General features: G+C 43.3%; 1 protein-coding gene across 1 annotated transcript in view; it reads right to left on the minus strand.

Moving 5' to 3' along the window:
• The window catches only part of DCT (dopachrome tautomerase), a 34,876-nt gene extending 14,824 nt beyond the window's left edge, over positions 1-20,052 (minus strand). Inside the window, exons 1-6 of the mRNA XM_045978163.1 lie at positions 19,514-20,052; positions 10,617-10,916; positions 8,270-8,370; positions 7,951-8,117; positions 6,414-6,593; positions 4,518-4,653 (exon numbers count right to left, since the gene is read on the minus strand). Coding sequence (XP_045834119.1) covers positions 4,518-4,653; positions 6,414-6,593; positions 7,951-8,117; positions 8,270-8,370; positions 10,617-10,916; positions 19,514-19,808 — 1,179 coding nt within the window. The 5' untranslated portion in view covers positions 19,809-20,052. The remainder of the gene's footprint in view (positions 1-4,517; positions 4,654-6,413; positions 6,594-7,950; positions 8,118-8,269; positions 8,371-10,616; positions 10,917-19,513) is intronic.
• Between the last annotated feature and the right edge of the window lie 2,170 nt (positions 20,053-22,222).

Here is a 22,222-nt window from a genome sequence, read left to right on the forward strand (position 1 = left end):
CACCACCTGTTTTTTATTTCTCTCTCTCAGAGAGAGCGAGAGAGCGAGCGAGAGAGAGTGAGAGAGCATGGTGGGCATGGTGACAGAGGGAGAGGGAGACAATCCCAAGCAGACTCCACACTCAGCTTGGAACCCAGTTCATGGCTCAGTCTCACAACCCTGAGATCATGACCTGAGCCAAAATCAAGAGTCAGACTCTTAACCAACTGAGCCACCCAGGCAGCCCTACCACCTGTTTTTTAAATAAAGTTTTATTAGAACAGCTCTCACCCATTCACATATTGTCTATGGCTGCTTTCATGCCACAGTGACAAGGTTGAGTTATTGCAACAGAGATCATTTGGCCTCTAAAACATGCTCTGTCTGGTCATTCACAGAAAACTGTTGCCAAGCCCTACACACAAAATGGGCATCCTCCAAAGACGGAGATAAGACGTAACAATCCTTGAAACTTAGGGTGTTGAAAAGCACATTACTAACATCACCCTTATTTCCTATAGTAGGAGAGGAAGGTTGTGTGGAGGCATATAATCCTGATTTCGCCAGAAAATTCTGCTGTCCTACTCATAATATTTTGGGGTACTGGTGAAGGAGTACTGTAACATTTTTTTCTCATGAATATGATCTGTGTGTATAAATGTGATAGTTGAAAACGTATGTTTTACAAACGCTTATTTAGAGAAATATAGATAAGTAGACATAAAGGTAGATGGCAGAGAAGAGAGACACAAGTACTGTTTGGCATAAGCTAATGGCTGAGATAATAGCTAGAAAAATGATGTGAAATATCAAGTTAGAACCGACAAAGAGGGCAAGCATACGACAGAACAACTAAGATGGCTCTGGAGATCTTGCAGGTAAGCAAGCCCCCACTTTTCTGGAGGCTGGGATCAAGAGTCCACTTTTCTGATGACTCCATGTTTTGTTACACAAATCTGAGGGAAGAAACACTTTTTAGAAAACAGGAATAGCTCATCTACTGCCTTATCTATGGATTCCCCATAGCTCACTCTGGCCAGGCATTCATCTATCTGGGAATCCAGAAAGCTCCCCAGACCTTCACACCACCAGGCAAGCTCAGAGCATTGTGAGCTCTACCTTTACCCTCCCTCTTCATATCTCCTTTTTGTGTACACTGGGTGGAGTAAGAAGTAATAAATCCCCTTTGAAATACCTCAGGATTTCTTGTCAGTAAAATTGCCTTAGGGCACAACTGTCTGTTATGGCGAACAAGATAAGAAAACTTAATTAAGGTTTGGAAATTCAAAGCCAACATATAGTTTTCTGATTCTTTCCCAGCAACTACCATAAACCACATTGTTGTCTTATGATAACTTTTGTATTGTACTTGGCAGTTTCTAAAGCAGCTTCATATTATTCTAATCTATTTAGTGTTGCATTAATGAGCACTTGATTCTCCTCCAACACCCGATCAAGATCTGTGACCTGCACTTTGCAGAGCAGGAAACAGAGGCTTCACACAGTTCAATGAGACGCCCAAGACTGCACAATTCAGGACTAAATTAAGAAGTTATTTGACAGTGTTCTTTTGACTATGCCATGTGGCCTCCCAAAGAGACCAGAAAAACAAGCTGCTATAAACTGATGGTATGGACTGAATTATGGTCCCTCAAATTCATATGTTGAAACCCTAACCCCCAACACGACACGACTGTATTCAGAGATTTTAGATACCAAAAGAGATAATTAGGGTTAAATAAGGTCATATGTATGGGGCCCTGAAATAAAAGGACTCGTACTTTTATAAGAACCCCAAAGAGCTCATTGCCTCTCTCTCCACTATGTAAGGACACACCACCAAGAAGGCAGTGGTCTGTAGGCCAGGAAAAGAGCTTTCCCCAAGAACCACTGTCACTCAGCACCTTGATCTTGGACTTCCAGCTTCCAGAACTGTGAGATATAAATTTCTGTTGTTTAACAGTCTATCTTATTTTTGTTATGGTAACCTGAGTAAACTAAGATACACTAAACTTAAGTATTAAGATTCAGGTGAAGAAAATTCTGGAAAAAGAAAAAAAAAACCATAAAGTGTTTGCTTGTTACAATACAATCTATACTAGATAATAATTTAAATTCAAAATGCTGGCGAAATAAAAAATGACCAGCAGTGAAATTTCGACTTTGAATTGCTTTGAAACCATCTACCCAAGACACACGACCCTGAAGACAGACAATGTTAAAATAGTTTGAAACCATCCATCCAAGGCACACAATCCTGAAGACAGACAGTGTTAAAATAGTAGGCAGTCAGTTAAGTATCTGTAAAGCAGAGACATTGTAGGGGTTTAGCAGCTGGAATACAAAAGTTTAAGACGTCTGAAGGTTCTAAGCCAACTCTGGCGAACTGTACTTAGGGGAAAAAAAGCAGCCCCAGACATCCTGGAGCTGGCCTGGCACCATCATCAGGAAGGCCTTGGCGTTCTGTTCCGGGGTAAACAATCATGGAACATCAACATCAAACAAGGTCACTCTATGATCCTAATGGATCAAGACAAAAACAAAACAACTCCATGTTTGTGACTGAAGGTAGACAAAATATGAACATTGTCCAAACCCTACAATACCTAACACGAACAGTAGCCCTTCCCCAGCTAACACAAGCAACTGCCTTTGCTCTACCAATCACTAAGGATTATTGGGGTACAAAGTCAGAGAATTGCCCCTGCTTCCTGACAGCGTCCACCCTCCCCAAATCAGCCAGCATAAGCCCAAATCCTTTCGTTCTTTTCTACCCCTGAGCCACTGGATGGTTCCCCAGTCTGTCCCAGGGACAAGGAATACACCCTCCTCGGTCTCGTGGAACCATGGAATCACGTGTTCCACTCCCAGGGTTCCTTGCGGTCTTTGGCCGGAGGGGGCTGACCAAGGACAGCCGGGATAGCACGGCCCAGGCCTGCACCTCCGGTTTGGTCAGTCTCCAGAGAGCGCCTTGGTAAACAGAGCTTGGGACTCAACATTTAACAATCCCATTCTCGAGTTCCTTTCTGGTTTTCCTTCTGTTTTTAAAGTTATCACGAGAGATATCAAGGGAGGTAGTTCATCCCACTTTGATTTTTGAAGAACTCTGAGGTTCCTCCTTACCAACAACAGCTCGTATTTCCTCTCAGACATACGAGCCAGTTAATAAACTAAGGAATACCAAATATGGTTTTTCTATTAATTCAAGACATTTGCCATTTTTTTCTGTCCAGCCCTCCTACCCCACTCTCCGTCCCTCTTCTGACTAACACAAACTTTCTTCCCTGCAGGGAGTTCCTCAAAATGCTATGTGCTGGGTTCACACGCATGCCCGGACAGCAGGTGAACATGTGACCTTGCTCTGGCCAATCAGAGTACCTCCCTTCCCTTGCCACACTGATTGGTTCATAGAAGGCAGGTAATCCAGGCCGCGCCAATCCTGAGACGGCTCTCTGTTACTATGGTAACATGGCTGCTTCCAGCCCTGCCTCACGTGCTAAACTGGTAGCATGCACATCTGTGGCTGCAAGTGGCTAGCTCATTTGCCACGAAGACAGAGACAGAGCTGACCTCTTTTGAGCCCCCTAGATTCAGCAATACCTAAAGGCAACAGCACTCCTCAGTTTCCCAGTTATTTAAGACAATAAATTAATTTTTTTATCCTAAATTAGTTTGAGTAGAATCTACTCCTTTGCAAACAAAAAAGAAATGTATGAATATACCTGCAAGTTTGCAAACTGACCCAAACCAATTTTTCTGTTCTGCACTACCAGGTTCTCTTACACATGGTGGCCTCCTGCCCTTGGGGGTGGGTATTGTCCATGGTCCTTACTATCTCCAGTAAACTCGTTACTAGGTGGTACCTAACCATGAAAGCACGTAAGGACCGGATTCTGGTAAACCTACATTGATTAACAAGTAGACACAGAAGGAATAAAAGAACCTGCTCTTGTATACCCAGGGAGGTCCACACCATCTTCTGACAAGTGTCATATGTAGAAGATTCAGTCCAAAGTGGACCCAATAATATTAGGACGGCAGGAACAGCTCCATTTTAGGCAGAACATTTTGTGAAGTGAGGAGGTCAGTCCAAACACCAACAGAGTTGTGGACTTCGTGTGTTGTTCCAAAGGTGCCAGGTGGCTGGGCTTCATGCGAGAGTCATGGTGGTTCCACCACTCATCTTCAACATCAGGCATTTTATTATTGAAAAATTGTTATCATTATGCTAATTTATTATATAAATTATGCCAAATTGTGATGTAATTTATAATATCATTATGCTAACTTATGGATCCACCTCTAGACTATAAACTCCTGTCTGGTGTCATTGCAAAACTAGCCATTCTAAAGCATGGGTTTCCGAAAAGGGGACTTTAAATGCTGTCTAACCAACTCTAGGGCATAGAATAAAATGAATTTAACGTTTGAATACATCCCATTGTCCACTAAGAGAATAAATCACACAATCTTACCGGAAAACAAATCCAACATCTTGCATAGAAAATTTTTCACCTATTCTGAGCCCTTCAACATACCACAAAAATAGGATCGTTGGCAGCAGAATGTGGCAAAGCGCTTGTCCCATTCAAGAAGGAATGAACCAAGTTATGTAGGCTCATCACTTGAGAGTCCAAGATGCCGTTCACTTTATCAAACCCTTCCAGAGCATTCCTGAGGGAAAATCAGTATGTCAGTGACAACAGTTACAACTGATAAAGATCTCTTTTTATTGTTTCCAGCCTAAATAACAGTCTTTTGACTTGAGGTGGGATAGGGACATGGAAAGCACTGTCATAGTTAATTAACTACAAATTAGTCCCAACTTTAAATGATCTTCTATAAAGGGAGGGAACTCTTAATACTACTTCTGCACCTGCTCAGTTGGACTGTACCTCTTTTAGACACTGTGTGACAATTCTTTACCTTCATATCTCTCTCCCATGCCAGATTCTGAAGTCCTAGAGGACACAGACTGTTTTCTCCAGATTTTTATTGCCAGAGCTTAGTGCCATACCCACCACATGGCCTGCCATAAGAAATATATTTTGAATTAACACATACTCTCATATTCCCATTTCTCAACTAAATAGACCTCCGCTTGACTATAATATATTCAACATTCTAAATGTATCCCCAGATTCCTCTTATCCTTTTTTCTCCTCCCCATTTTCCGGAAATTCAAACTGTCCTTCTCCTCACTCAGTGATCCTCAAATTTAAGCATTCATGGGAATCACAGGAGAAATCACATGGGAATCATGCCCTACTTTCAGAGTTTCTGATTCAGAAGGTGTGGGCCGGGTCTTCATAATTTGTGTTTTTAAGCAGCTCCAAGTGGTGCCAATTATGGTGATCAGGGCCCCCCATTTCCATAACCACTCTCTTAACTCAAATCAATAAAGACTGCAATCCATTTTAGGATTGCCTGGGTGGTTCAGTTGGTTAAGCATCTACCTTTGACTCAGGTCATGATCCCGGGGTCCTGGGATCAAGCCCTGTGTCGGGCTCCCTGCTCCCTCTCCTCATTGCTTGTACTCTTCCTCACTATCTCGGTCTCTCTTAAATAAATAATAAATAAAATCTTAAAAAAAAAAAAAGAGGAAGATTGTGCTCCATTTCAATAGCATTTTTACTACCATGAAGAGCAAATGTATGTTCCTTTTCAAACAATCTTAAATGTCAGCCTTCATATGATCCTTGACACTACTGAGAGCTGTGTCCAACCCCCGCACAGACTTTGAATTCTGCTGCACTTGGCACAGCTCTGCATTTTTCAGTTTACCGCCCCTCCACCCCAGATAATCCACCAGCTGTATGATTTGCACACAGGATAAAGAGAATCTGGTTTGGGGGAAGACCATGAATCTACCCATCGTGTCTTTCGGGAGCCCCATTCATCTTTGCTTAAAATCTTATTTACATCCATACTATTTCCCACAATTTTGAAAGTTTTTTTAGAGGGAGAGATTTATTAGTTGACCTTTCCATTTCAAGTATCGTGATGTCATTGCTGTGTTGTAGCTTGAGCTGCATTTGGTCTATAATACTTCTCTGAGATCTCGGACTTTGATATTAAGGTCTATGGCTGGTACATTAAAGAGAAAAGAAAAAGAAAGAACATGAGCAAGTACTTTTTAAAATACGATATTTAATGAAGTACCTGATTCTGAACACTGTACCTATATTAGAAATACCAAAGATGGTTTTGAATAGCTAGTTAGAAAATATTAAAATGACACTATTCATTACAGTGGGTGGTTGATGACTTTCCTAACACTGGTTCCTTGTTATCCTCACTTGTCAAGCCCTTCTACATTACTTAGCCTTGTACATGACTCCCAACATCTGGATTTCCTTCTAGTTCATTACAACACAGGCATGAAAACCTTCAAGTATTTTAAAATGCCATCTAACAGAGTTCAGAGCACCAACCTGAAGCTGAAAGTCGAGTTCTGGAAGAAAGGGGGGCTGTCAAACTTCTTGAGAGATAGACAATCTTGTATGTCTTTTAAAGTTGGCAATTTCGCACTATTCAGTCCCACTTGATTTCTTCTTAACAGACCTTCGTAGGTCCCATTACAGAGGGTGACCCGGCGGTTATAGTCATCCAGGCTAAGGTTGTATGGAGAGTGAAAATGGAATGTTTTAATTTGTGAATAGTATCGTAACTTTGGGCCAAACCAACCAATCAAAATCTCAGTCATGATAAAAATTTTATTACAGTGATCCATCTCATCATGTTGGGGAGCACTATCCAGAAGGCTGTAGGAAAAGCTCAGTGTGTAGAAGAGGGGATCCCTGCTAGATTGGCCTACACCCCCACAAACACATGAACACCCAGATGAGAGGTGTGTTCAAGGAAGCCTGACAAAGACACAGGGCAGGGGAGCTAGAGCCAGTATGATTTGGAAGGAACAGATAAATAAAGGAACACAGGGGCACTGGGGTGGCTCAGTAGGTTGAGCATCTGTCTTTGGCTCAAGTCATGATCCCAGGATCCTGGAATGGAGCCCCCGCCTCAGCCTCCCTGCTCAGCTGGAAGCCTTCTTCTCCCTCTCCCTTTGCCCCTCCCCAGTTCATGCTACCTCTCTCTGTCTCTCAAATAAATAAATAAAACCTTTAAAAAGAAATAAATAGATAATAAAGGAAGGCAGAAGAGACTCTTAAGGGACCCTTCTTTGAGATATGTGCCAAAAAAAAAAAAAAGGAACTAATTTAAGGAGTCACTGAGGACAGGATTCTCCATGGGCTGAAAGGCTGGTCATTTGCTTATGTGTTCTTCAGTACTTCAGAAATCTTTTCCCCCTGCGCCATCCCCATCCCTCTCAGCTCACCAGCACCCTATGGTCCAGTCATACTGCACTGTTTCCAGAGACTTTTCCAGATTTATACGTGATGTTCCCTCCACTGAGAACACACTCACCACCCTCCCTTCCATCTGCTTGGGGTGTATGCCTCTGCCTCTTAGCGAATTCTCTTGACTCTCTTCTTGGCTTCACACTTAGACCTGTCATGATTCTTTTCACATTGTATTGTAACTTGTTTACAAGCAATCTGCCTTGGTAAATATAAAACGATATCCAAAAGGGAAGCTCTATTTTATTCATTCTTGTATTGTCAGTACTATTACACTGCCTGGAATACAATCAGTATGTAAGAAAGGTTTGGCCAAATGCAGAAACTACTTCTAACTTTAAAACAGTTGATCTAGAAATGATAACCAAGCCCATTCGATTCACCAGTGTGATTTCCAGGCCTCTGGTTTTTTTGTTTGTTTGTTTTGTTTTGTTTTAATAAAAGGGCTTAGAATTTCTTTTTAAATTCCACTTCCCTCAGGAAAATCATTTTCAGAAACATGTAAAAAGAACCCAGGATGCACTGGAAAAGATATTCACAGCCTCTCTCCATCTCTCAGACATAGGATAATATGGCCTCTGGATTTCCATTGCAGGTAAACGTGTACCATTACCTATCACAGACAATTTCCCAGTTGGAGAATCTTGAGTTCTGACTAATTAGAGTTGGATCATCTTGTCTTGCTGCCCCAAGCAGCTGGTCCGTACATACATCACAGTCATTCCTCCCGGTGGCAAAGTTCCAGTAGGGCAAAGCAAAGGACTCATTGCCGATAAGTTGCTAAAAGCAAAGGGCATGCCTAGTTACTTAACTCATGATATCAAATACAAAATACAAAAAAATAATACAAAAAAATACAAAAAAAAAAAAGACTGATATGGGTCTCAACCAAACGCAAAACTAAAAATACCAAATGCAGAGTTTTGACCAACCTGGAGATCCCTTTCCAGCCACAGCAAATGGTACCGGTGCCAGGTAACAAACGCAGGTCCTTGATGTGAGAAGTCTATGGCCTTGTATGGGCGCCCTGGTCCTAAAGCAATTGGGAAACATATTAAAGATCATGGAATAATATTTTTTGAATGTGAAATCTTACTCCAGTGGGATGTGTCTGCAGAACCAGTAAATCCATGCTGTTCTAACTGAAAAAAAAAATTGTTTTTGTCATTTATTGCTCTGAAAGCAACAACAGTGACAACAAAACAATTTCAGAAGCAACGAGCACTTCTAGGGTAAATTCTCCATCTTTCAAAAGTTTGATTGTCCTCAGAGATCCAGACACCTCTAGGTCACTTTCAGCTTTGAGAATCCCTGTCAAATGCTTAATTTTTAAGTAACATTTCATTAAGATCAGATAAGAGTATCCAAAGGGTTAGATCATTAAAAGCTCAATGAAATATATTTTCAAAAACCATTTTCTAACCTACTCCTTACAGATGCACACATTTATAAGGGAGGGATTAATTAATAATAAGGCAACTTGGGCTGCTGTTAGTCCTCATTCAGGCATTTTTGTCACCGAAAAGAACCTCCATGGATTTCGCCTCCACCATCAATCAGTTACAATCACCAGCTGACAAGCATGGTCGCCAAGACTAGAACAGAGAAAAATACACTCAGACCAATTTTGCTGGCCACTGGAACCGCCAATTTTAGTGAAAAGCTTTGGGCAATTTAATGACCCCCTTCCTGCCCATTCCATCCTTCTTCTGCTTTCATAAAAGCTTTCAATAGTTATGTAGAAACTTTAGCTAACTTTAGTTCTTTTTCAAAGTACCTATAATAACTTCAGACAGCTGAACAGACACGAATATAAATTTAATTCCTAGGTATGACCAGAAACTATAGTCTTCCTTCCCTCCTGAGAGACAACCCTCTCATAAAGCAAAAATTCCTCCGAGTGATGACAGGAAAACTATAAAGGTTTACAGCCAGAAAAGCCTCCTTATCTGTCGATAAAGAAAGACAGATGCTTACCTGAGAGGCAAGATTTTTTTTTTTAAAGATTTTATTTATTTGACAGAGAGAGATCACAAGTAGACAGAGAGGCAGGCAGAGAGAGAGAGAGAAGCAGGCTCTCCGCTGAGCAGAGAGCCCGATGCGGGACTCGATCCCAGGACCCTGAGACCATGACCTGAGCCGAAGGCAGCGGCTTAACCCACTGAGCCACCCAGGCGCCCCGAGAGGCAAGATTTTTAAGGACTCGCACTAAGGAAAGACATGCTATCACTTGCTGGTGGCTACGTAGTCCTTTTTAATTCAGAACAAAGATTAATGTTCCCCAAATGAACTAATGAGGCAAAATCAAGCAATAGAGAGCCAGTGATAAACAGAAGAATAGACAATTCCAATGAGAATCTGACTATTCAAAGGGAGCTTGATATCTTCATTCACCCTGACTCCAACAAGGGGCCCCAAAGGTGGGGATAATAGGATTAGCCAAAGAAAGCTTCTGGATTCCAGAGAATATGACCAGGAATGGATTCCCATCCCCCTGGAGTGAGCTGACGTCTGTGTGATCACTGAGACATATCCGAGTGCATAGCTGGTCCAAGATTAATGAAGTTCTTCACAAACAAGGCCCTATTCCAAGTCTTATACAGGCCCTGACCGGGGATCTAGAAGGACAGGGCGCCATTTTCCCAGGCATCCACTGTAACGGTTCAAAGGGCTAATTCGGAGGAATTCTACATTGCTAGAGCAGCTAATGCTCTTCCGTGACAACTCTGAAAAAACCCAAGGATCCCAACAGTGAGACACCACTTACAGGCCCCATGAATGATGACGCAAAAGTCTAAAGACTAACACATGCGTGTTTAATGAGATACGCGCTTTCCACACAAACCCTCTAATTCTGCACAAAGACGCTTCATGTGCTTTAGCACATGTTCTGTTAATTCCTCTAATTTGAGGGAAAATATCAGAGATGGCTTCCATGGCCAGATTTAGACATGTTTTCTTCTGGAATCAAAAGGAATTTGCCTCCGCTTCACCAGCCTTTGCCTTTGAAGATTAATAGCTTCACAGAGGAGAGTTTAGACTTTGAACCCATCACACCAACTCCAGGAGAAAACATTTTCCCAAATGTCAGCCAACGTACTGGTAGAATGTTCTCCCTCCTTGCTTCAGGCAGCATTGGATAATCGTCTGATTTTCGTAAGCCTAACCCTTCCTGAGGCTGCTTTCTTGTTAATTAACTTGCCCGAAATTACTTCCCCACCCATCCCCCCGCAGCCCCAAACTATAATAATATACCCTCGGCTGAGGGAAATAACCCACCTAATAGCGTATCTCTAACAGAGTAATAATGGAGCCACACGAAGAAATCATATATGCTGCAGTTGGCGATCTGCGGCTGCGTCCCGTTGGGCCCCAGCAGGCCGAGCCAGTGCTGGGTGGTGATCACGTAGTCGGGGTGCGTCGTGTTCTTTGCGAGGTCTAAGGCGTCCAAGAACTGCTCCCTCTCCTGAGCCGTCAAGGAATGAAGATTTTTCCGGATCACCGGGGCTCTCCTCTGACTGCAGTCGTGGCCCGTCCAGCCGAACTTGCAGCCCCCACAGTTGTAGCCAGCAAAATGTCCTAGTTTATTTTTAAAAGAAAAAGAAAAGTTGCGGGGGTGGGGGGGGGAATGGAAGAGGGAGTCAGTTTATGTAGCTTGGAAGAAATTTCTGAATTTGAAGTCTGAGCTAGAAAGGAGGAGAGGAGGAAGGTGTTTTCAGGAAGGTGAAGGAAGCCATTTTCCTACACTTCCTCTCCTCTTGCCATCTCCAAGGATGGGCGTACTAGAGTTGGTTAGAAATACCGCCAGTAAGAAAACAATATGAAAGGTGTCACAAGCTATCACGGGTGGACCGTGTCCCTTCAAAATTTGCAGATTGAAGTTCTAACCCCCGGTCAGATAGGATATGACTGTATTTGGAGCTAAGGTCTTCAAAGAGGAAATTAGGTTAAAAATGAGGTCATTAAGTGGCCCCCAATCCAGTCCAACGGGTGTCCTTCCAAGAGGAGGCAGTTTGGACACTAGTAGTTACAGAGGGAAGACTATGTGAAGACCGAGGGAGAAGACAGCCACCAACAAAGCAGGAGAGAGGCCTCAGGAGAATCCCACCTTACTGACAGCTCCACCTGGGCCTTGAGGTCTTCAGAACTGGGGAGAATGAGTTTCTGTTTCCTCCCCACACCCCGACCTCGGGGCTGCCCAGCAGTCTGGGATGGCCACACTGCTGATCTCTGCTCTCTCTGGCCCACACAACAGGGCCCACACAGAGTGAGTGGCTCATTGACTTAGAAGAGGAAGAGAAGAGGAATTGAGGGGAAATCTGACATACAAAAGCTGGTTTATTTCACAAAAGAGACAGAGTTAAGATAAAAATCGATGGGGGCTGGCAGGTCATAAAGGTGAATTAGTTGCCACAGTCTCAGGAAGTGCAAATCACTGCAGGGCTCCCCCTTCCATGGCCCAAATGTCCCTGCTTTCTCAGCCCAGGGAAGGAGCACTAGCCCTATGAGCTAATAAGCTCCTTCCTGATTAGCATCTAAAGGGGGAATTATTTCAGCTTCTCCTGGACTTTTCCCTTTTTAGCCTTGATTACTGCTTTTGGTATGACCAGCCCCTCATTCCCTAGGTGGTGATAAGTTAGAGAGTAAACATTTAAATATTTTTAGAGCAAAATGTTGAAGCAAATGGGGTCGGTCATGCACATCTCCCAGGGGATTAGAGGGGTTACTTAAAGCATTAACATGGGAAACCAACTCTGCTTTCTTCCTCCCTCTCCCCCTTCTCCCCTCCCCCTCCTCCCCCCCCTTTCCTACCCCTACCCCCTTCCCCACTCCTGCTTCTCTTCCTCTTCCCCCTCCCTCTCCTCCCAGACCCTTTTACTAGCTCTCATTCAGTCCAAGGCACTTTTCCCTCATCATCTCCTTAAATTCCACTTTGCCTGGGTTACCACTCCTACTCTCAGCCTCACGATGGGTGGTCTACAAGGTCATCCTTGACTCTACATGTCAGGGTCAGATGTTCCTGCCCTGAGCCTCCCTGGTACCTCACACGCCCCCTCCACTGGATTCATGACACTAGCAGCAATTATTTATTTGTCTCAGGTACGGGCAACCAGAAAGCATTTATCCCACTGTCTAGGCCGGTGCTCGGCCTTGTACAAAATGAATATTTGTTGACTGACTAAAAGAAACATAAAGCCAAGTCACCATGACATGAACTTTAAAAACTGTACATTCTTATTCGTAGTCGTACCTCAAGAGAGCTGAATTTTTTTTTTGAAAAATTAACTAAAAACAAAAACATATAAAGCATGTGACAGATAATCCAGTAGACATAAAATTTCTTCTTCCTCTTTCTCCCCATCCTTGTGGATTAGGAGGAAAACAGGTCCTGTAAATAATTTTGATAAATGGTAAATGCCTAAGCAGAGGCAAGGAAAAAATACTATGACCACAGTAGAGAGAGGATTATTTGAATTTCTACAAAGAAAATGCTACAATAACGTGAAACAAAATGACTAGCATTTGTATCATGTAAAGAAAAATGCACGGTCCTCCTTTTCTATTAACCCAGTGGATTTTTGGATGGTTAAAGAAAATGTCATTAAAAATATCATGAGTAAGGGGCACCTGGGTGGCTCAGTGGGTTAAGCCTCTGCCTTCAGCTCAGGTCATGATCTCAGGGTCCTGGGATGGAGCCCCACATCGGGCTCTCTGCTCAGCAGGGAGCCTGCTTCCTCCTCTCTCTCTGCCTGCCTCTCTGCTTACTCGTGATCTCTCTCTCTGTCAAATAAATAAATAAATCTTTAAAAAAATATATCATGAGTAAGAATTTTCTTAAGGTAATTTATTTGGGTTCTATGCTCCTCAAAACACCCAAAATATCCTACCTGTCCTCACGTAGCTCAGTTAGCTGTAGTCTTCTATGTTTTAACATCATATGAGAATGTAAGTAAAAAACACTTAAAAGGAAAAAATTCTACTAGTCCCAAGGCTGAGACATGTTTTGGAACAGTTTCAGTTAAACATTAAAATCTACATTGATTACTAGAGGGAAGCTATTAAATAGAAATTATTTATAAATATTTATTGAGCAACTGAGTACCCAAATACCAGTACCCAAGTAACCAATACCAAGTACCCAAATGTCCACTATTTCCCTAGAGCCAGATGACTGAAGGTGAATACAGAGCCACAGCTTTACAATAAGAGAGTGAGGGTCTCCTCCCAAATGCTAAGAAATTGCACACCCTAATTTTAAAATGATCGATTCGGTACATTTCTACATGTAAATGCGTAAAACTTGTCTCCAGATTTTGTCGAAGTTGAGTAATTTGTAACTTATGTCATGAGTTTTAATATTCCTTCACTTCCTTTACCACAATTATTTTTGGTTGCTAGAAACAAAATGATCAATAGCTAATTATCTCCCTCCTTTGTTTATTCAACAGATAATATATTAGCACCCACAGCCTAAAGGGCCGTCAAAGCTCCGCGTGCCTCTCTCTGTGCTCCCACTTGTTTTGTTCAGAGAAGTTTCCATGCTTGTAGGTTTGGATTTCACTCTTTCAAGCCTGTCAGATTGGGATCAGAGCTCTGTCTCACAGAGTTAACACGGAAAACAACAGGTTAACGTATTAAGCACTTAGAACAGTGTATGGTATATAATAAATTCTATATTGAGTGTTGTTATTATTACTAGATACCAATTTCAAGCAGGATTTTATTTTATTTTTTTAAAGATTTTATTTATTTATTTGACAGAGAGAGATCACAAATAGGCAGGGAGGCAGGAAGAGAGAGAGGGGGAAGCAGGCTCCCCGCCGAGCAGAGAGCCCGACTCGGGACTCGATCCCAGGACTCTGAGATCATGACCTGAGCCGAAGGCAGAGGTTTTAACCCACTGAGCTACCCAGGAGCCCTGAAGCAGGATTTTAAATATTTGTTTTCATCTGTCTTCCTCGTCCGCTACACTGTGGACACCTTAAAAACCATGGGTGGCTCAGTGGGTTGGGCCGCTGCCTTCGGCTCGGGTCGTGATCCCGGGGTCCTGGGATCGAGTCCCGCGTCGGGCTCTCTGCTCAGCGGGGAGCCTGCTTCCCCCTCTCTCTGCCTGCCTCTCTGCCTACTTGTGATCTCTGTCTGTCAAATAAATAAATAAAATCTTAAAAAAAAAAAAAAACCATGTTGTGTTTGTTCCCCTCTTTGTACCTGAGAGCTAGCATCACTAGAGCTAAATCAATGTCAGTCAGGTTGGTGAGAAATGAAGCAATGAATAATGGAATAAAAGGCATCAGGTACGAGAAGATACATGTAGATATAAGGCACCATGGCTTCATCCAGGAGATCACGGACATGTGTGCCATGAACCACCGGTGCAGGTCTAACTGTGGGGACAAGTGAAAACAGAGGAATAAACCAAGCACCACAGAAGACAAAAGGCAAAACAATTAATTCTGACTCAGAAGACCAGAGCTGCCTCACAATTATGTTGACCAAAGACGTTTCATTTTACAAAACTGTACTTGCCCCCAAAAAAGCAACCTAGAAGGGCTAAGAAGAAAGAATTGGGACGGGGAAGGAGGCAAAACTGGAGAAGGGGGTTAAGAAGTACAAACTTCAAGTTACAAAATAAATAAGTCATGGTGATGTAATGGACAGGATAAGGGATACGGTCAACATTATTAGGTAGGAACTTTTACTACGCAGTGTATACAAATGTCGGGTCACTGACTTGTACATCTGAAACTAAGATAATACCTTATTTTATATCTTATATATTTATTTATTTATATGTTTATATTTATTTATATCTTATATCTTAGTTTATATCTTATATATCAATTATACTTCAATAAATTAAAAAAAATTTGTCTGCATGTGAGCTCACCTATGACCCTGAAATGTAAAAAAAAAAAAAAATCCTTTTTCCAACATCTCTCCAAAAACCCTGCATTTGAGCCCCTTTTACATTTGGAGCTTGTAAACATGGTCCAAAGTATTCAAGAAAATGCTGCAGACAACAGAAAAGTGCAGCAACATGGAAGCCCAGCCCACAAAAGGCTTATTTCTCTAATTTAGATTCCCTAGTGGTTCCCTACATCAACTTGACCTGAGCCCATTTATTCCCCTAACCTACCAATATCAGCACCAAAAAACACAAGACGGCCTCTTAGCAGAGATGGCATTTTCTTACTGGAAAGTGGGGAGAGAAAGAAAACTAAAGGATCCGGAGATACCAATCTATCTACCATTGAGTATGTCCTTGGGCAAAAATTAAATTTAAAAAGACAAATTCGTAAACCTACTTAGGACTGGGCTAGGGATGGAAAAGAGAGTGAGAACGGCCAAGCCATGCACGTTTCTACATGAACTGTAACAGCTCAACCTCAGAAGGCTATTAGACTAAAGAAGCTTAAAGACCACTGATTAGTGAATTTACAAGGAGCCCTAAATAGCGTATTCCTTTTAATTAGAGATTCTATTATTTTAATAACAATACTTTATACTCACAGGGAGCCTTTCATCTACAGAGCTCAAAAGGATTTTACCAGTGCGGTTTCATCATTATCCCCATTTCAGAGATTGGAAAAATGGAGGCACTTAGTCACTTGTACAAACAAGAAGTTCTCCAACAACTGTTCAAAAACTATTTGCTGTGCATGTTTTCCAAAAGTCCAAAAACACAGCTGCAACCGATGTGTTCTCAGAAACACCAGCTGGCAAGGGAGACTTAGAAGGCGAAGAGCTAATGCCAAGGTCTCCTGAAATTCAGGTCCTCCTGACAATCAAGGTCGGTGGGTTTTGGGTTCCAACTCATCCCTCCAGAGAACAGAGATGTTCTCTCTAGAGGATTTGAGCCCAACATTTGTGTGTGTGTCAGGGGGGAGTTCCCCTCCAGATTTTGTTTTTATCTCTCTTTGTTGGGTTAATATCTTTTACCAGCTTCAAGCTCGTGAAGACTATGGAGTATTTTATTTTATTGTGGTATGAACATTTAACATGAGATCTATCGTGTTCATAAGTTTTTAAATGTACAATACATCATTGCTGACTGTAGGTGCCACGTTGAACATCAACTCTCTTGAGCTTGTTCATTTTGCCTAACTGAAACTTTCTGTGCACTGATTAATAACTCTCTTTGTCTCACACCCCGGGCCCCAGGGAACTAGCATTCCACTCTTTGATTCAATGAATTTGATTTTAGATACCTCATGTAAGTAGAACCCTGCCCTATTTGTCTTTCTGTGATTGACTCATTTCCTCAGTGTAAGGCCCATCAAGTTCATGCATGTTGTCACGCACTACACGACTACCTTCTTTTCTTTAAGGCCAAGTAGTGTTCAGTTGGCTGTATATACCACTTGGCTACAATGTGGAGAAATTGGAATCTTTGTGCACTGTTGGTTGAAAAGCAAAATGGCCCAGCCACTATGGAAAAACACGGTATGGAGCTTTCTCAAAAATTAAAAATAGAACTACCATATGATCTAGCAATTCCACTTCTGGGTATTTGTCCAAAAAAACTGAAATCAGGATCTCATAGAGATGTTAGCACTCCCATGTTTATGGCAACACAATTCCCAAGAGCCAAGATGTGGAAACAATCTCAATGTCCATTGATGGATAAATGTCTGTTTATTCTTCCATTGCATTAACAAAGTTCAGGGTCATCATTACATCTCTTCCTTAACAAATTTTGGTGACCTAGAAAAATCCCAGGAGCCCTATTTGCAAAAAAAAATTATGAGGATAACATAAAGGAGAGCTTTGGGGTTTAGGTTTTGGGATCAGGTTTAAATTCTGAAGACTGCTTCCCAAACCAGGAAACGCTACTCTTGGAAGGCAAGCAACTCACTCTTTGGGGGAGAATAAGCTGAATGAACATCCTATGTCTTGCCTTGGGACACATGACACATCACAGAATGATGATTCCTGTTTATAATAAATTGGTTTCCAGCTCAGCCACTATGACTTGGTCTGATGCCCTGAGACTCAAAGAATAAGACCATTGAGCCGATATAAGTGGAGCCAACCAGAGTTGGTATGGAAAGAGCTATGATTCTGAATGAGTCTACACAGACCAAATCATAGAGGACGGGAGGAGAGCCATAGGCTGGTAGTTGGTCTCAGGAGCAGCCATGGCCTTGACAATGGCTGGCAATGGAGACCATAGGCACTGACAAAGCTCTGCCTCCTTGGACTGGCCTATAGACATGTGATGTCCTTAACAGTCCAGACATACAGGTCAAACCCTCTTTCTGACCTGCTTTGCCCTAGGTATGTGTTTATCCTCCTCTGAGCAGGGGGGAATCCCTTTTCATGTTAGGAAGTAGGTCACTGTGACTCTAACTTCCTGTCACTTCTGGAGAAATATTATAGGCGCCTTCTGAGAAGGGAGATTATAATTATCCCTTCTATTTAGCCATTCTCTATTCTCTCCATCCTCACCTTTAAAAAACAAAAGAAAAAAAAAAACTTGGTAACCAGGTCAAAATATAAAGTAGATGATGATAAGAAGAGCTAAGAGTTATGTCTGATTTGTTAATATCGTCTGCCCCAGGACTCCATAAATGGAGAAGCTCAACCCTTGTAAGTGGTAGCACTCTGTCATTATTTGGCCTGGAAGTAAATGTCCTAGAGGAATTTTTGAGTCATAAACAAAGAAGTTACTGTGTAGTGTGGTTTCAATCACACAGGTAATATGAAACCTACTGCTTCTCAGACAAAATCCAGGAGAATCCAAGAAATAATGTCTATAGAAGACAATGCTCAATTAACTTAGAAAAAAATGGACAGTTTATGTTCAGTATGCTCTTTAAAACTTTTGTCACAATGATTACCCAACGCAAAACGAACAGTTCCTTTGAATCGCAGAATTAACAACATGACCACAAAATAATTATACAGCCAGAATTTTCTGCATGTTAAAAAAAACTAACACCATTCCTACATCAACATGCAGTCATTTGTACATTTCCTAAGTTCACCTTTTTATATCCCTACATAGCCCCATTATCTGTACTCCCTATGTGCCGGCATCCTATGAGAACGTAAGCAAATAATAATAATTTTTTTTAAGATTTTATTTATTTATTTGACAGAGGGTGAGACAGCGAGAGAGGGAACACAAGCAGTGGGGAGTGAGAGAGGGAGAAGCAGGCTTCCCGCCGAGCAGGGAGCCCGATGTGGGACTTGATCCCAGGACCGTGGGATCATGACCTGAGCCAAAGGCAGATGCTTAACAACTGAGCCACCCAGGCGCCCCTAATAATAATAATTTTAAAAAGAACACTTGGCATGCAGCCGGCTGCTGTATGTAGAAGAGAGGCCAACGGCTTTGCTAAAGTTGCCACGAGCATTTTCTGTGCGTCAAATGCCCTGCCAGGATTTGAGGGTTTACCGCCCCTGTGCGTAGTGGCTGAACACAGGCAGGTCCTACTGAAGACGACTTGAGAAGGCTCAGAAGAGCTCAAGACATAAAAAGGGCGCAGGGATTTCAAAGAAACGAGTAATAAGAGCCCAAGGTCTGAAAGAGGGACAACGAGCCAACGTCCAAATGCCCACATGCAACCCAGGCAAGAACAGAAAAAGCCACTCTTTTGCCAGAACTCTCCCTCCCCACTTCCCAGACGCCCTGTCCCACCCCAGCCCCCCCGACTGCGGCAAAGTGACAACCCAGGCATATCGTGAACTAGCAAGAGGTACTCTGCCCAAGACCTGTTCCAAACACAAGAAATTCTGAGGCTAGGACCACCGAACCCCTGCCTTGGACGCCTGTCTTCTAGACGCCAAGGCTCCCTGCACCACCCCACCCCCCTTCTACAAGTGCAAACCCATTTCAGAAGGAGAGGCCACGAAATCTTCTTGAAAGGACTTGCTCTGAAGCTCGTTAGCTTCCCCCTTCCAACAAACAAGCCAGTGGCATGTTGGCATGAGTTCACATAACCGGGTTTGGCCCACGTAATACTCATCTGGTGGACTAGAGGGTGCGAAACGTAGAACCAAGACATCAGCCTGACTCAGTTTGCTGCCTGTGAAAACCAAACTTGGCTGGCCACGGAAAGCCTCGTCTGATAGTCTTAAGAGTTTCCTCTCGTCCTGAGAAGGGGCTCCCTTCCCAACGGGGGCCTCCCCACCTGGCTCAGGGCACGGCCGGGTCTGCCCGCCTCCCTCACCTGTGCACCGGCAGGTCCGGTGGAAGAACTTCCTCGGCCAACCTTCTCGGTCGTCCTGGTTGCGTAGGACGTAAGGACCGCTCCAGGGCCTGGTGTCAGCTTGCACCTCCGTGCACTGGCCCCGGCCCTCCTGGGAGCCACAGATGTTGTCGGGCTCGGGACCCAGCGACGGGCAGCACTCCTTGCTCATCAGGCTGTCCACGGTCATGCAGACCCGGGGGAACTGCGCGCGCGCTCCGGGCAGGACTGCGCAGCCCAGGCAGCTGAGCAGGAGCCCCCAGCCCAGAGGGCTCATGGCTTTGTCAGCAGAACTCCCTCTCGCTTTCCACTCCCCGATTCCTCCCTGCCTTTCTCCTCCTCTTCCAGTCCTGAGCTCTCGAGCACTCGTTCCCTGGATTTTTGGTTTTGGGGGTGGGGGAGTTGATATTGTTTGGTTTTGCGTTCTATTTCTCTCCCCTTCAAAAAAAAAAAAAAAAAACCTGCAAAAAATCCGCCAAACCCACGAGAGCGCACGTGTGTACTCACACACGCATGGGCTGTTTTATGTGATTCAAACAACTAAAACAAATTTAATGCCATTCCAAGCGCCTCTCACAGCCAGATTTAACGAGGGTAGCGCTTCTCACCATCTTTCCCCCGTTAAATCAGGCTTTGCCTAATTGCGATAATTTACGGGGCACTGCAGTCATACTCCTTATTATACTGGTATTTCTAAACCCCTCCTTTCCTCCTTAGCCCGTAACTTTAATTGCCTTGAACTCAGTTCAAAAGCCAAACACCGTGCTGCCTTTATTCTGTCTGGCTTGCCAAACCACGGGGCCTTGTGGGGTTTGTGTAAGGGCTGGGAGAAGCCATCATTAGGGGGATTAGTGTTAGAGAAACCCTCATTGTTAGCACATGACCCAAAGGGCATAATGAAGTACATACAGTTGCTGGCTTTGTTTCAAAAGGGCAAAACCATCTTCATTATCTGGGCTCATGTGCCCCAGCCAAGCTTGTGACCTCAGACTTCCCGGGGAGTCAATGGACATAGTGAGCTCCTCGTTGTTGCTAAAAGGCCTTTACAGACAAGCGTGCATTGCTAACCACAATTCACTCCTGACTGCTCCCTGACGTGCTAGAAAGACCACTGCAGGAGGTCACACAACTTCAGAAATAAAGAAACATTTATTTAGGGCTGACGTACAAGGAATTGCTTTGTTCCACAATTAAGGGCCCTCTTCCCTCCAAACGAGAATGCACTATTCTCCTACTCAGTTCATCTGGGCGGTAGGGTTTTTTTTTTTTTTTTTTTTAATTACCCAGGGTAGCCTGCCACCAGAAATTCAAAATTATAATTGTCTGATTGTAAGGAAGGCAGAGGGACCATTGGGAACAAGGCCTTGCAAGTGACATCTTTTGATTCATGTTAAAGTTAAATGTTGTCAGGCTTCCGTCTAGAACACAATGCCTCCTCACCCCCTCCCCACCCCGGTGCTTCTGGGGGCAGCGAGGGGAGCGTCCTGATCGGTAGTGATGGCTGCTGTTAGAGCGTATCTTTACCCCTTCGTGGTGAAAACAGGCCTGACTGTGTAGACAGCCGACGTGCTCCAGCGCCAGACAGTTTCCAAGAATTTATCTGGGCATAAAGACAGAATGTTCCAAAGAAAATTCATAAGGTTAAAAAAATGTTCACATAGATGTTCCTCCCCGGTGCACATCTGTATCATCCTCATGGCATTAAGCTGTTGTGACTCATTGAATGGCAGTTCTCATCTCTGACTATACTGTGATGCCAGCTGAGACCCAAGCCCAGAGAAGCAAAATCTCTGTATTTGTTGTAAGTTCTCAAAGCTGTGCTAATATGCAGCCACTGCTGAGAACCATAGGGTTAAAATAAACCAGGATTCCAAAGGAAGTGTTGGAATAGAGTCAGCTGAAAGATGGGTGCATGTTCATTTCCTGAATCACCATAAGCTGAATGCCTTAAAATAACAGAAATTCTTTTCTCTCATAATTCTGAAGGCCAAAGTACCAGATCAGTGTGTTGATAGGGCTGCACTCCCTCTGAGGCTCTGGGGAAGACACCTTCTTGCCTCTTCCAGCTCCCGGTGGCTGCCACCATTGCTGCATTTCCCTGGATTGAAGCAGAATCATTCCCATCTCTGCCAGAGGGACATGACCTCTCCTCCTGTGTCTCTGTCTCTCCTCTATGTGTCTCCTATAAGGACACTGGTCATTGGATGTAGAGCCCCCTGGATAGTCCAGAATGACCTCATCTTGACATTCTTAAGTTAATTACATCTGTAAAGACCCTCTTCTCAAACAGGATCACGTTCACAGGGTCGAGGTATGGACATGACATCTTGGAGACCGCTATTCACCCCCTCACCCCATGTCGTGGGTAAAACTGGAATGATAGAGAATTGCAATAGCTCAGAGTTGGAAGGGAATTTTGGAGCCCATTCATTCAATCCCTGTGTACCTACTGATCCAGTTCATGCCAACATTGTTGTGCTGCTTTGGGATTCCATTCTATGTGTTGTGGTGTCCTGGTTCTATAAGTATTAGATTCAAAGTTCTTGGATAACGTCACTGACAGAGTCAATGACTCTCGTGTCATAATACCCCCAGGCCTAGGTCCTAGGATTACTTTTCTTTCATAACAATGCTTTCATAATAACTCACTAAGTCTGTGGCTTTAATTGCAGGCTATCCTGACTCCCCAAA

This window comes from Meles meles, chromosome 14 (genome assembly GCF_922984935.1).
Source record: "Meles meles chromosome 14, mMelMel3.1 paternal haplotype, whole genome shotgun sequence".
Taxonomy (NCBI): Eukaryota; Metazoa; Chordata; class Mammalia; order Carnivora; family Mustelidae; genus Meles; species Meles meles.